This window comes from Ursus maritimus, unplaced genomic scaffold, assembly GCF_017311325.1.
Source record: "Ursus maritimus isolate PB19 unplaced genomic scaffold, ASM1731132v1 scaffold_3, whole genome shotgun sequence".
NCBI classification, from domain to species: Eukaryota; Metazoa; Chordata; class Mammalia; order Carnivora; family Ursidae; genus Ursus; species Ursus maritimus.
Genome location: NW_024425563.1, coordinates 42,191,547 through 42,206,199, shown reverse-complemented (window position 1 = coordinate 42,206,199; position 14,653 = coordinate 42,191,547). Strand labels below are relative to the sequence as shown.

General features: G+C 42.9%; 1 protein-coding gene across 3 annotated transcripts in view; it reads left to right on the top strand.

The window, feature by feature from the left end:
- BMPER (BMP binding endothelial regulator) overlaps positions 1–14,653 on the top strand; it is a 237,222-nt gene that overhangs the window by 50,724 nt on the left and 171,845 nt on the right. For all 3 annotated transcript variants that reach the window (XM_040644113.1, XM_040644112.1, XM_008686482.2), the window contains exons 4-6: positions 2,658–2,740; positions 6,451–6,541; positions 10,500–10,582. In XM_040644113.1, the coding sequence (XP_040500047.1) occupies positions 2,658–2,740; positions 6,451–6,541; positions 10,500–10,582 (257 nt within the window). The remainder of the gene's footprint in view (positions 1–2,657; positions 2,741–6,450; positions 6,542–10,499; positions 10,583–14,653) is intronic.

Sequence of the window (14,653 nt, the reverse complement as noted above, 5' to 3'; positions counted from 1 at the left end):
CTTGAGGTATGATGGAAATATTTTTTTGCTTCTCTTTCTACCCTGGCCAATAGGAGAGATATTAGGTATATTCCTCCTCTGGGGTTTCAATAAAGAGAGGGGTAAGATACTGCCCGTCTGCTTTATTAGCAGCATAAAGTTGGTGGCAAAGAAAATAAGAGGTAATTCTGGAGTAAATACGAGGTTCTCTTGGATTGTATGTATATGTAAGTCTTCACACAGCTCATGTTCGTGTCTTGCATCGAAGAACATGTTTATCTTAGAACAGAAGCCCAAAGAGCAGTGAAAATGTCCATTTAAAAATTATTTTAACCCCCCCTCCAAAAACATTTATTTTAACCCCAAGAATCCCTTAGGTATGCAATCTACTAGAATGTTTGATGTGCTGGGGCTCTGTACTAGCCGATGGTGGGATGGTGGGAGGGCAGGTAGAAAAAGGAAGAGGTGTGGATTATACTTGCTAAAGAGATTAGCATAGTTGTGTTCCAGTCTATTCTGTCATTCAGACTCATTCAACATTTGGGAAAATCTGTTACAGGGACTCAGGTGTGGTAGACTGACAGGTGAACAAGGGCAGTTAATCAGTGAGCAGCACAGCTTGACCTTGGTCTTTCTATTTTAAATTAAGGTGGAGGAGCCAGCCTTCAGACTAACGCTTACTTGAGGGAGAAAGCATTGCTGAGTTCTCCGCACTATAGACCACTGTTCGAATACCTTTTATCCCATATTGAGTGGAATAATCCAGAGAGGCCTGTCCTACTCCTGGGAACCCTTCACACATGACCTGGCATTGTGTAGGAACAGTCTCTCGGCCTGCAGTTCCTGCCTCGTCTGTATGGGCTTTGTAGTGTGCTTCCTCCTCAAAGTAAGGAAGGCAAGATCTTTGCTCGCTCTATTAGCAGCATAAAATCACCCTTTCTTTCAGTTTTTTTAAAATCCAGAGGATGAAAATATATAACATATTTGGAAACTCCACTGGCAGACTTGGCAGGCGTTTCATATTTACTTGGACTTAACATGAATTGGATTTGGTCCTCTGATTTCCCCGCCTCCATCTCTCGGAACAAGTTATTTATTATCCAAGTGAGTCTGTGTTAGTGGATCAGACATGCACATGGCACATCTATTGTAAGTGTGTTTGTTCAGTAAGATTTATGCTAGCCCAAATTGTTTTATATTGGTTTTCATTGTTGAAAATTTACTGTATTCATTCTTGGTTTGGCGTAAGTATTTGTAGTGTGCTAGGGGTTCCTGTGGTTGAACATTTTGTCACTGTAACACTTCATGCAAAGGAAATTAAAACATATATAGTGAAAGCATTTCCCTAATATGTTTCCAATCAGCTGTGTACTTTAGTAATTTGATTTGTAGGAACTAGAGAGAAGAGTAGTACTGCGCTCTCTTCAATCATTCATAATTCTGTGGAAATTCAGATCATGGTTCCAAGTTTATGAACATGTCTCTTGAAATTTTCTTCAGTCCTTTAGTATTCTGTTTGTGTGTATCGAGGGGGTATTTTATTTTATTTTATTTCATTTCATTACCGCAGCAATATCTGAAAGAATTCGGGGAAGGGGACAAGTGTTCTGTCTGTGTCTTGGACAAGAAAAACTGATGTGGATTGAGGTTGATTGGCTTGCCAGAAGTCAGTCATTGGTACAGAGAGGCAGGCCCTTTTATTTCTGCATTATCCTATGTGTGTGTTCCTGCTTCTGTACTCCTTGGGCGAAGCAATCAGACTGTGACTTATAAAGTCCTTTGCCTGGGGGTCTCCTAATGATCTAACATGCAGTGACGAGTGGCAGAGGCAGGGGCATCTTCCCTGAAGTCGTAACACACGGGATGGAGGGTGATATTTGGATGAGCTAAATCAGGGTCTAGGCTGTGATCCTCGCACCATTATTTCTTTGGCTCTTCCTACAGGGACTTCAGCTAACTGGCTTTTTTTCTTTTTTGAGGATCTCTGGCCTTTGACTTACTTCGGTTTTTGCCAATGAATGAGCATGACTTCTGTTTTGGCTAGTGAGTTAACTTGTGATAATCCATACTTGCAGAGTTGTAGATTTTCTTAATCCAGTTCACTATCTAGAAGTAAAATCAAAGTGTAATGTGAAATCATAGCTCTCAGACTGGGAGGCAAGACTTGGAAGGTTTCATCTGGTGAAGATAGTAGTTTGTCAAGGGTCTTAAGTGGGTATAGAATTTTGCAATCATTTTCTGTTTTTAATTTCCTGCTTTTATTTCCTATCATGTTTTAACCTTCCCTCTTAACCTTCACAGTTTTGTGTTCATTTTAGTCTTGTGAAAAATCCTCTTGCACAGTGTGATTTAGCCCTGGTCTTCCTCCTACTTCACTAGGCATAAATAAAGTCACAAGGTCATGCATTTTGGCCAGGAGAGTTCATCAATCCATGCTTTTTCATTTGAAAACATAGTCTGGGAGGTTAATCTTCTCAGTAGTCAAAGAATTAATGTAAGTGAAAACCAAGTGGATATTTAGAAGGCTTAGTTGTGTTTTGGAGAAAATAGCCAAGGAACTTGATGGCTCCCACTATCGCTAGTCCTGGCTTAGAGGACCTAACTTCTTTTGCTCCAGAGATAAAAGAAGCACACGTTCATTCTTGGTCTTTTTTCCTGCTTCTGTGTTTCCTGTTTAGGTTGCACCTATGAAGGAAATACCTATAACAGCTCCTTCAGATGGCAGAGTCCTGGACAGCCCTGTGCTCTACGTCAATGCCAGGTAAAGTCTATTTTCCTCTCCACTGAAAACAAATCGGTAAAGTCTTCCTCAGAAACCTCCTAGACAGCAGAGCACAAAACCAAAAAAAAAAAAAAAAAAAAGAAAAGAAAAGAAAAACAAAACAAAAATAAAACCAAAAACAAATTAAAAAACCAACTGTGTAACTGAATCACTATATCCTTATACATATTTATTGTGACATTCACCATAACAAGGCAGGTAAAAGATAGATACTGTATAGCACTCACTTCTAGAAACATGCAGTGGAATTGTTCACCATTGTTAAATTGTGCCTGGAAAATCTCTGGGAAGATGTATATGTCCTTGGGGAAAATTCCTGTCTTCCTGTGAGTCAACTTTGAGCAAAACATGAATTCCTGTTAGCAGAAAGAGGTATTGTTAGAGGATATATGTTTTCCTTCTTTGATTTAGAAACATTTTGAACTGGAGCCAATCTGTAAGCTTATTAAATCAAAGCAATTAGTACGCTGTAACCTCAATGATTTCAACCTGACAAATTTGAGAACCACCAGTTCAGTTCCTGAGGAGCCCACTGAGGCTGGTGCTTGCTGTGCTCTGCAAAGGGCCCTGATTCTGCGTGACCCTAGTTATTATAGGGCTTCACCAGAGCAAGATAAACTAAAGGAGAAATGAAGAATCTAAATGTTCAAACTCCTTTTCTTCTCTCTAAGGAAATGCTCAGTTTAAAAAATGCTCATCTAATCTTCATAATTTAAAAATTTTCTATGGAGAAGATGCTGTTAAATCATTTTACCCCAGTCCCATTTTACTGTTCCAGGATATGCTCTTGCATTTGAAGGGGAAAGAAAGGGGCACCTGGGTGGCTCAGTCGGTTAAGCATCTGCCTTCAGCTCAGGTCATGATCCCAGCATCCTGGGGTCCTGGGATTGAGCCCCATCTTGGGCTCCCTGCTCAGCGGGGAGTCTGCTTCTTTCTTTCCCTCTGCCTCCTCCCCCCCAGCTCATGTTCTGTCTCTCAAATAAATAAATATAATCTTTAAAAAAAAATAAAGGGGAAAGAAAGATTAGTGTAATAATGTATATTTCTTTTGGATCTTATCTCAAGTGTACGGACATTTAGTTCACTGAAATCTGACTTTTATGCAGACATGCTGTTATAGACTCACAGTGGTCATGCTCACCCAAAAGATAGTCAGTTATCTATTTGGCTAAATGTTCAGTTCATGTGTGTAGTAAATCTAAATTATTTGTGAAAATAAGCAGTAGATAGAACAGATATAAATAATAGATTAAGTGAATCATAAATATTTGTTGAATTTTTGTTCTGGGTTATAGATTCAACCGGCTTCATATAACGAAGAGATGAGAGCAGTGAGTTTTAATAATATCAAAAGTCCACATTCATTCTAAAATTTTCACCACCCCACTCATGCCCTGCTTCTTGACCAATGAAATTTCCACTCTGATAGGGGCACTCTGAAGGCCCTGGTTACACTGTCTTTTAAGCAAGACAACCTTGTTGGAGTTGCCTTTTGGAGTGTAGTATAACATTTTTATGCAACAGCCAGAGATCTTGAAGATCCTCAAATTGCATGGACCAGTGGTGAATTTTGCTACTTTCAGATGAAGAGTTTGTTTGAATTAAATGAAAACTGTTACCTGGGAGGAACTATTTTGTTGACTGAATAACACAGGAAGCCATTTTCAAGTGTTGACACTGAAACTCCTATTGCTTGTCGTCTTTGGTCACCAGCCACTCATCAGACCCACAGAGAAGGATGTAGGAAGATCCTATTATTGTTGGAAGCGATCCCAAGGACCAGCATCCCTGGGAGTCGGGAAGTGCTGAACTGCAGAGTAGAGCGCAGGGAGGGGATGTTATCTCCCAAAGATGAACTTTGCCTTTTCATTCTTGTTCTTTTAAAAAACTTTAACGAGAACTTTCATTCTCGTTCTTTTAAAAAACTAAGCCCTGCTAGCTAGTTTAGAATACCGTTCCATCTAATAGTCATAAAAGCAAACCTCTAAGGTAGTTATAAAAGTTATAAAAGCTGTTCCTCTGCTCACCTGGCACCTTCCCACTCCTGCTTATTTTCTTCCTTCTTTAGGGAATGAGACCTCATCTGTGAATATGGGGAATAGCCACTAACCGGTACCTATCAGGGAAGGCTTCATTTAAGACACCCCTCTACAGAATGGCACAATTGCAAACTCTTTAAGCTCTTCCCTTCTCAGGGCACAAGATCACTCACAGAGGAGAGAGTGCAGTGTAGAGAGTACAAAATATGGGCTCTGTCCCTCACATAGCTTGTTTCTTCACCTCTCTGGACCTCTCAGTCTCATCTCCTGTGAAGCGAGGCTGGTACCATCTCCCAAGGTGATGGTAAGCATCACTAAAGACACTTGTGGTAGAGGCTGCATGGACTGGGCAGGACTAGGTATCAGACAGGTAACAGCTAGTCCAACAACCTGGTTTATTTCCATTTGAGTTGAATTCTAGCTTCTTTCTTAAATCCTCCTACCAAAAGAGTTTCAATGGTGAAAAACTTACCTGTATTTTCCACTTTTACTTTCTTACTAAAGAGAAAAATCTGAAGATCACAGACAGGAAATTCAGGCTGGGAACAAATCTGAATCCTCCATCTGGATTGCAGATACTAAAGGGAAATTGATCTTGGGCCATAGCTTTTTGCATTGCTTCAGTTATGTAACTAAGGCACAGATCCTTTTTTGATGTTGTAGATTGTGATATTTTGACAGTTGTTCTTTTCTTTTCCAAATGTGATACAGACCACAATAAATTCCTCTGGTAGTGGAATCCTCAGGCCTCACCAATATGAAGACATCTAAGATATAACTTTCCTTGTTGGCCTGAGATAATATGGTAGCAGACAGGATGAAGAAAATTATCTAGTTGTCACATTGTTACATTTTTTTTTCAGCCTGTGCTAGCCCTCCCAAAACAAAATTAAATAAACACACAAATCCATTAATAAAATGGGTAGAGAATATGGATAAAATTCTTCAAAGGCCGACTCTGAAAATAATCAAAAAAATGTTTCACCTGACATTAAAATACTAGAATCCTGAGATCAATTTGCAAATGAGTCACTTGATTTCATTAGTAAGATCTAAAGGCTCTATTTTTCCATATATAGTATGAACTTTAAAGTAGTTTTATCTAATCTCATCATTTGATGCTCTAGAACCAGGCTCTTATGTGAAGCAGAGTGAAGTTTCTAAGATTGCAGAGCGGGTCTAAATATTTCTAGAAGGGTGGTAAGGAATTAGGTCTCCAGATGCCATTCTGGGGTATTACACATGTACTCTGTGCCTCCTCATTAATGGCTTAAAGTGTAATAACAATTATAGAAAATAGAGCTGTGTTGACAACTTAAAACAATTGTGAATGAACAACTAGACTCTGTCAGCTACGGACTGACAGCAAGAAGGTCTTAAATACTAGGTTTAAAAGAAAGAACTTTGGGCCAAAGAGAAAAACCGAGGACAGGGTCAAAACAGGATTTGTGCTCCAAGTTTGAAAGCATCAAGACTCTGAGCTGGGGAGATGGGACCTCATTGGTCCCATGACCTCTGGGCCTGACACCCACCCTCCTTTGCACTTTTGGTGTTCGGACTCTTCCCCTACTCCCTTGGTTACTTTCCCAAAGTGAATCACTCCTCAGTGGGACTTCTGGGCTGATATGTTTGTGACATTCTGTTTTTCAGGAAGGTGTTGTCACAGAGTCTGAGGTCCGATGTGTTGTTCATTGTAAAAACCCTTCCAGGCATCTGGGAACATGCTGCCCCACCTGTCCAGGTAACATTCTCAGGAAGGGAAGCCTGCCAGGCTCCCTGGTACAGCACATGACTGTGAGATCTCTGCGGGCTCTCTGAAGAATGCAGGATTCTCCCCCTCCGGACTGGAACTTGTCTTGCTTTGTGTCTGTGTACATCATGGGTTTAGAGAGCAAACTCCTTTGCACAGAAATGTCCGGTTGGACCCTCTGGTGTGCCCAGGATGAATGCAATGTGCTGTAGGTCTTGGCATGCGGATGCTCCAGGCTCCGGAGGCCTGCTTTCCACTCCGCAGGGCCACAGGTAACGCTTACTTTGGAAGGAAAGGCTGTGGCTTTCTCTTGCTTCCAGAAATGTCTTTTTACTGCTTCATATTGCAGTATCTTGGCTAAACTCGCCTTGGTGATGAGGTGACCAGATGTTTTCTGAAAACTGAGAGCTGTGTCCCTAAGTGAATTTAGCTTAGGGTTTTGCTGGTCTCAGTTTTCGGTGTGGTGCAACAAGTCAGACCCACTGTCTTTTAAGAGGGCCCCACTGCCTAGCTGACAGCAAAGGGATCTTTCCTTTCCAGTGGCTAGAGTGTTTCCTCTTACTTTTCTGAACAGGATTACAAAGGCCTCCTGCATCGTTTCTTGCCCTTACGTATTGAGCCCAGGGATTTTGAGGTGAGAGATTTTTTTTCTGATCCTTTAAGCCCCTGGCCCATGCTCTCAGACAGATGTTCTGAGTTTTGCTTTTACTCTGAGTGCTTTTCCTCACTGGAGGCAATACTCACAACTAGTACTCATTGCTTTTGAGATTAATCCCCAAAGGGCCTTCTGTTCTGCAAAACTTCCTGGGGAATGGCTCAGGTACCATGCCGGGATGCTCTGCAAAGATGAGCCCTACTCCCTTTGCAGGCAGCTGCTCGCCCTCCCTTGCCTCATACAGTCTGAGACGCGTCTGGACCTGAGTCCCTTCCAGAGAGTCCAGTTTTTTCTCATCTTTAAATGGCAATGAGGACAGTTGCTCTCCACTACTTCTAACCTTCCTGAATTCCCTGGACAGTCTTGATTGAGCCGAACTTCCTTTCCACATTGGGATTTCTGTGAAGCTTGTATTCTTAGATGAGCTTACAAGAAGGCCGAAAAATGGTTGAAAGTAAAAGAATTCTTTCCATAATCCAATTATTTTGTATCTATCAAACAGAGTTTGCTTGAGTTCCTTTTGCCTCTGAGTGCATTAAATGCCTTGTATTATGTAACCATACTCCAAATGCCTAAAGGGCCCTTATGAAGTTAGATCAGTAGTTCTCTAGGCTGTACATTAATATCACCGGGGAGCTTTAAAAAAATAAATTTTGATGCCCTGGCTGCATTTCAGACCAATTCCATCAGAATCTCTGAGGTCAGAATCCAGGCCTCCCACATAATTCCTATACACCAGCAAGCTTGAGATGGATAACAGAGTAAATTTTATATGCCATATAGATTTAAAAATCATCGTAGCTCTTAAATATGAATTCAGTTGTGTTGAAGCGACTGTTGCTTTATCAGTACAGAATTAACTCAGCATGTACAACATTCTTCCTTACTTAGGAGATGGTCATGTTTTTAGGCTGCCTTTGGAAATGTGGGTATACAAACAGCTGAGTGAATTTATTTCAGCAGTTGAAGTTATCATATTTGAGCAATTGCCTCTTTCATTTGGCTTTTGGTTGAGTTCCCAGGAAGGAAAGGCTGAACTCTATGATTATACACATTGCAGCGCTAAGTCTTCACGACTATCCAGTGAGGGATGAGGCACTGTCCACAGTTCACACAGGGAGAAATTAGACCCAGTGAGGATAAGTACCTTCCCAGGGCCCATGAGGTGGGGTCAGGGTCTGGCCCCTTCTCTTTCTTGGCCACCATGCTGCACTACCTACAACTCCCCCTGCCCCAAACACACCCCATAATAATTGCTCTGCTTGGGTCCAGATGCCCTGGGAGACAGATCTTTAAAAGCTAGTGTGCCAGTGACACATGCTTGCCCCTCCACCCCCCACACCTGCCCAGGCTCTGTGCCTTCGGTTGTGGGGTCAAGAATCAACCGTGCTCCCTCTCTTTAATTTCAAAGGCCAACCTTTGGGGTGCAAATCAGAAGACTCAGAAGTGGCCACATCTAGAATGTATTGTCCTTTGTCTTGGGAGGGAGGACTCAGCCAAGTCTAGATAGAGACAGTCAAGGGAAGCCGCGGGGTATTCTCCTTGGTAATTCAGAAGGACTGGGATCTGTCATTGATCATAGAATGGTATTCTGCATAATGACAAACATGTACAGTCTGTGGTCACTTTCCTCCTGAAACAGATTTCAGGGCATTCTTGCCTGTCTGCTCTTTCCTTTAGTCTGACTTTACTCAATGATGGTGGGTTATGATGGGAACAGTTTATGAAGAACCTTCATTTAAAATTCCCTTATTTAAGTTGTCAGATGTAGATTGTTGTGGTTAATCTTTCTGGCAATCTGGATGGCAAAACCAGTGTGCAAACATATATGAAAGAATTGAAGACCTTTTGTGGGAAGTGTGCTTTGAAAAGAGACACCTGGGCACCTGCCATTATTAACAATGCTGGGATACAGCCTCTGGGAGGGACCCGAGCATACTAAGTCTTTCTGTATCAGTGGGAACAGCAAAGAGGTGGTTGATTGCTAGCTCTGGGCGTGGGTATCAAATAGACTTTAAAATCACAGTTGCACTCAAGTGATTCAACTTCAGACTCAGTAGCATTTGTTCCATGTCTTTCAGTTGGACAAAGGGCTCCATATCTAGACTTAAAATGAACAGGTCCAGCAGCCAGACTAGGTGGTTATCAGTAATACTCATTTCCCCTTATCAGGTACAAGAGCTTCAGGAGTTTGGCGGGTTCTGTTGATGACTTCAGTTGGTAGGACTTAAATACTTACTCTCAGGGGCATGAGCCAGTCTCTCACAAGAGCCCCTTTTGCTGATTGTTTTGGCACCACTGTGCTGGTTCCAACACTGTCTACTATGTGGAAAGTGACCCCGGCTGTTCCGGCAAAGCACCTTGTGAGGATGGTCCTGAGGAAAGTGGCTTTGCCATTAGCCGACGATTCTTTCATAGCCTGTTTGACACGGGGTTACTGGCCAGCCTGTGTTTCAGGTCATTTGTAGGATTTCTTAAGAAGTCAGCAGTGTCCTGTGTGTCTTTCTGAATTGGAGACACCTCCTGGGCTTTTCATCCTATTTTTGCCAAGCTTGGTGGCTAACCCTCTTTAATATCACATAGAGTGGGTCTGAAAAACTGTGTGGCATCACTTGCCCTTCCTTTCCCCCTTCCTGCCTTGGTGCCTGACCCTCTGTGTGGTACAGCTGGTAAGTCAGAGCTGAGTTTGAATCCCAGCTCTGCTGCCGGCCAACCCCCGTGAGTTACTTCCTCTCTGTGAGCCACATTTCTCTCATCTATGGAGACAGTGACAGGAGTCCCCACTTTGTGGGCTCACTGTGAAGATGGAGTGAGATCAAGGGTACAAAGAGCATGATAGAGGCTGAACAATTCCTGATACTCACCAAGTGACAACTCTTCATGTCATTTGCTCAGTAGCTTGACTTCTCTCCTTGGCTCCCTTCTGTTTGCCTCTTCCAGCCCCCCTGGGTTTAGTTTCCCTGGGTTTAGTGGTCAGGGTGGTCATGGTGAGCTCCTTAGACTCATAGGGCTCACCATTGTGCAGTGTTCCCCCTTGGGCTGACCTGGCTTCGACCATCTTATTTGCTTTCTAGCATCTTCGGGTTTCTGGACTCATGTCAACCTTTTGTACTCTTTTTTTTTTTTTTTTTTAAACTATGGAGCAATCTTGTCCTCTGGTTAAAGAGGACACTCTGCTAGGTGGAAGTGGAGGTGGGAGATAGATAAGCAAGATGGATGAGCAGGGGATTGAAGCATAGTGTCAAGCTGAGCAAAGGCTGCTGCCCTAATTCTAAACTTTTCTTTATTTTCCAGGCTGTGTGTTTGAGGGTGTGCAGTACCAAGAAGGGGAGGAATTTCAGCCAGAAGGAAACAAATGTACCAGGTGTTCCTGTGTTGTAAGTACTTCCCTGGATGTTCTAAGGGTGTTCCTTTTGGTGAATCATGGCTGGGGATCCACCAAGAGCAGCCCTGATTCTCTTTACAGTCTCCCTTCCTTCCCTATTGACATGGAATCAAGGAAAAAGCTCATCGCTCTAGGGCACGTTTCTCAGCCCTGGCACTATTGACGTTTTGGGCTGGGTAGTTCTTTGTGGCGGGGGCATCGGGAATGCATGCTCCTGTGCGTTGTAGGACGTTTGGCCTTATCCCTGGCCACAACCCATAGGTGCCAGTAGCACTTAGCCCCCTCAGTTGTGATAACCAAAAATGTCTGCAGACGTTGCCACATGTCTCCTGGAGAACAAGATCACACCTGGTTGCAAATTACTGGTTTAAAGAGTGAGGGAGAGAAGCTGGTTTCCCTCCACCTGCCTTCTTCTTTGGGAAGATCTGGATTCTCTTTTCTTTGAGGTAGCTGTTGAGTTCCTCAGTTCAGTCACCTGGGAAGCGGATGGGGATAAGTGCGCTTGCCTCAGTGTAGTCTGTGGGATGAGAGAACCTGATCTAAGGCTTGGTCATTTTCACTGGGGGATGGACAGGAGGAAGTGGGCACTAAACTGTGGATTCAGGGCAGAGTAAGGATTAGTGAGACAAAGCCATAGACTTGCCTTTCTAAGAACCGTGGATTTGTGATTCATATACTAAGGATAACTTCCGAGTACTTAGGAATGAAAGAAGGAACTTGGTGTATGTCATAATTTTAAAGGGATCTTTTTAATTAATGTACTTCACACTTAGAGTCAGATCATTGGTGGTGGTGGTGGTGACGGTGATGATGGAGAGTCTAGTCTTAATCAGTGCCGCAAGTTATTTACAGTAGGGAGTTAGTACGACCATATATTTTTAAAACTTTAAATCTTTTGTAATGAAGAACATATAGTATGCATATCAGAATAGTAAAAAAACATACATGGAGAACTCCAGCATCCTAATTTCACCAAAGTAGAATCATATGCGGACCATCATGAATCATAACATTTGCCATTCTTGTACGTGTCTTTTCTAAAATCCTTCCCTCCTCCTACATCACACATTAAAGTGAACATGACCAAGGCTGATGGTTTTTGTATGGGGTGGAAGAAGGAAAGGAACGAAGGAAGGGAGGGAGAGAGACGAGATATATAAAAGGCATGTAATATGAGATGTATAATACCCATAATACTATAATAATATACAAAGATATGACAATGATTTCCTGATGAAGATGGACAGGAGTTTGCATATTCAGACTCAATGGCCATGTTCTTCTTCTCTTGCTAATTATGGTTAAATAGCTTTCTGTTATTTTTTGCATAAATAAGCCATTAATAATAAGCCCATTTCTTAATTTTATTCTTCCATATTGGTGAAGTTTTCTGATGATTTTTTTAAGTTAATTTCATTCCTTTGGGTAAATTGAAGAAAAACAAGGCACATTTCAGTAGGAAAGTTTATTTATTTAATTTTTTAAAAAGATTTTTAAATTTATTCATTAGAGTGAGAGACAGCACAAGCAAGGGGAGGGGCAGAGGGAGAGGGAGAAGCAGGCACCCTGCCGAGCAGGGAGTCTGACATGGGGCTCAATCCCAGGACCCTGGGATCATGAGTTGAGCCAAAGGCAGATGCTTAACTGACTGAGCCACCCAGATGCCCCTCAGTAGGAAATTTTAAATCTGTACCCATGTGAATTGCCTTTCCTGAAAAGATGTGCCAAGGTTACGCAGTTGAGCCTCCTTGGGGAGGAAATTCAGAAGGTGGCAAGAGGATGGAAGTCTCCTGCACTTTTACCAATGACAGTCATACAAAGTTATCTAATGTCAGGAACTGGAAATGAGTTTAGAAACTATACATACAGGGGTTACAAACTCAAATGTGTTCAAGGTATTCAGATTTCACGTGTTTGTAAGCACAAAGCTTGCTGAACAAAACACACCTGAGGGCCAAGTTCAGGCCCCTGGAAGTCCTGCTTTCATTTTCAGTTGAAGAAATAAAAATCCAAAGATGTTATTTGCCTGACCTTTTCTGCTAGCCAGTTTTCTCCAAACCTATATTCTATCTTTTCTACATTCCTGTATTTTAATTTCCTAATTTCTTAATCCCATTTTCTTTCTAGTTCTCTGTGTTGCCACCCTTAGCACTAAGGGGCAGTGAGTGGCTTTTTCTTACGTTACCGATGTCAGTCCCAAAGCTAATAGGCTAAGGAGAAGAGAGGAAGGAGCTCTCGCCTGGGGATAGGATATTTGTGCGTAGGTGTGGATATGAGGAGAGCCATGAGAGCAGTTTTTCTTTTCGTGAATGCGAAAATTTGAGACATCAGGTATGGTTTTTTTTAGCTTGTTGTTAAAATAACCTGGTTTTAAAATATTCTTTCCCTTTGTCACTAGTACACTAAAGGTAAAAAAGATAATGTCTTGGCAGCAAACGGTCCTGTTTTGAGAGTGGTAACCACAGATGTTTGTTAGAAGTCATACTGTAAACATACAGCCTGACCCTGGGACCACGAGGCCCAGAGTTTGGTGGGTGCTGCCCAGAAGCAGGCTTGGAAGCTTTGGCACGGAAGGTGCAAGGAGGAGTGAGGGGTCGTCTTGCTGACCGAGGGGGCAAAGCTGGACAAAGGCTTTGGGCAGGACCAGTGTGAGGCTAAATGCTCTGCTGGGGAGGCTATAGAAAGGGGCGTAGGCTCTAGATTCCCCTGTAAAAAAAGAAGACTGTATATAGTAGCCTAGTGTGCATCGGTAAAAAGGAAAGCAGTACTGTCCTGTGAGAGCTATAAACACGTTTACACATTTGAGCACGTACGCGGTATCTGTGTGCGTACATGTGTGTATGTGTCTCAATCTACGAATGTATATATCCACATAAATACACAAGTCTATAGAAACATGCCTATAAATAGAAATGCAAACACACACATGTCCATGTCTAAGTTTGGATTCCCCCAGAAACAGACCCTGAGACAAAGATTTGCATGTAAGTCGTTTCTGTGGGAGCTAGGACGCTGGCTGAGGAGTGTCGGTGATGAGACGAGGAGGGAAGGCAGCCAGTGGAGGGGATGTCACCAAGCGAATATCACTGTGCTCAGTGGAGTGCACTCCTGGGCAAACTCTGGAAGTCAGTGTGGGATTGGTGCCTCAGAATTTCCTGCCTGAGAGGTAAGGGAGAGGAGATATGTTTACAGCAATTCCCATTTGCTCCAGAGGGGTGTTGATTGGGTACCATTATGAAACTGCCAGTCAGGTGACAAAGTGGCCTCAGCAGCAAGAGGAAGAAGCATCGGTGCCGGCAGTTGGAAGTCTGGTGTGCACACTCATGAGCTTAGTGTGGGAGGACGGCATGGGGCAGCAACACAGCTACGGCATGTTCATTTGTGTGTGTCTACGGTACATAGACACACACAAACTACACTTTAATTTTTTTTTAAGTGAGAGAGAGGGAGCGAGCACACATGAGCTGGGAGAGGCAGAGGGAGAGGGAGAGAGAGAATCTTAAGCAGGCTCCATGCACAGTGTGTAGCCAGATGAGGGGCTCAATCTCATGACCCTGAGATCATGGCCTGAGACGAAATCAAGAGTTGGTTGTTTAACCAACGGAGGCACCCAGGTGCCCCCAACACATTAATATGTTTATATCTCCGAATATGTAAGTATATATGTGCACACACGTGCACATACCCATATGTATATATTCATGCACACATCTTTAGGACACTGGAGCTCCCGTGTTTTCCTTTGTTCCTGCTGCTGCCTGGTCTGGAATTCTTTCTTTTCCTTCTTCACCTGGTGAGTGCTTGAGCTCTCAGAGTTGGTTATCACCATCCCACTGCAACTCGCTGACTGCTCTGTTTCCCAGATGCTAGCAGCAACGTTTTCTCCTTTGTGGTCCTGAGGCTCATGGCTAACACTGGCTAGCTCGCCTACCGTCTTTTGCTTCCTCCTTCTCTCTCTCTCTCTCTCTCTCTCTCTTTCTCTCTCGAGCATGCACACGTGCGCGTGTGTACACACACACACACACAGACAGACACACACACACACACACACACACACACACAC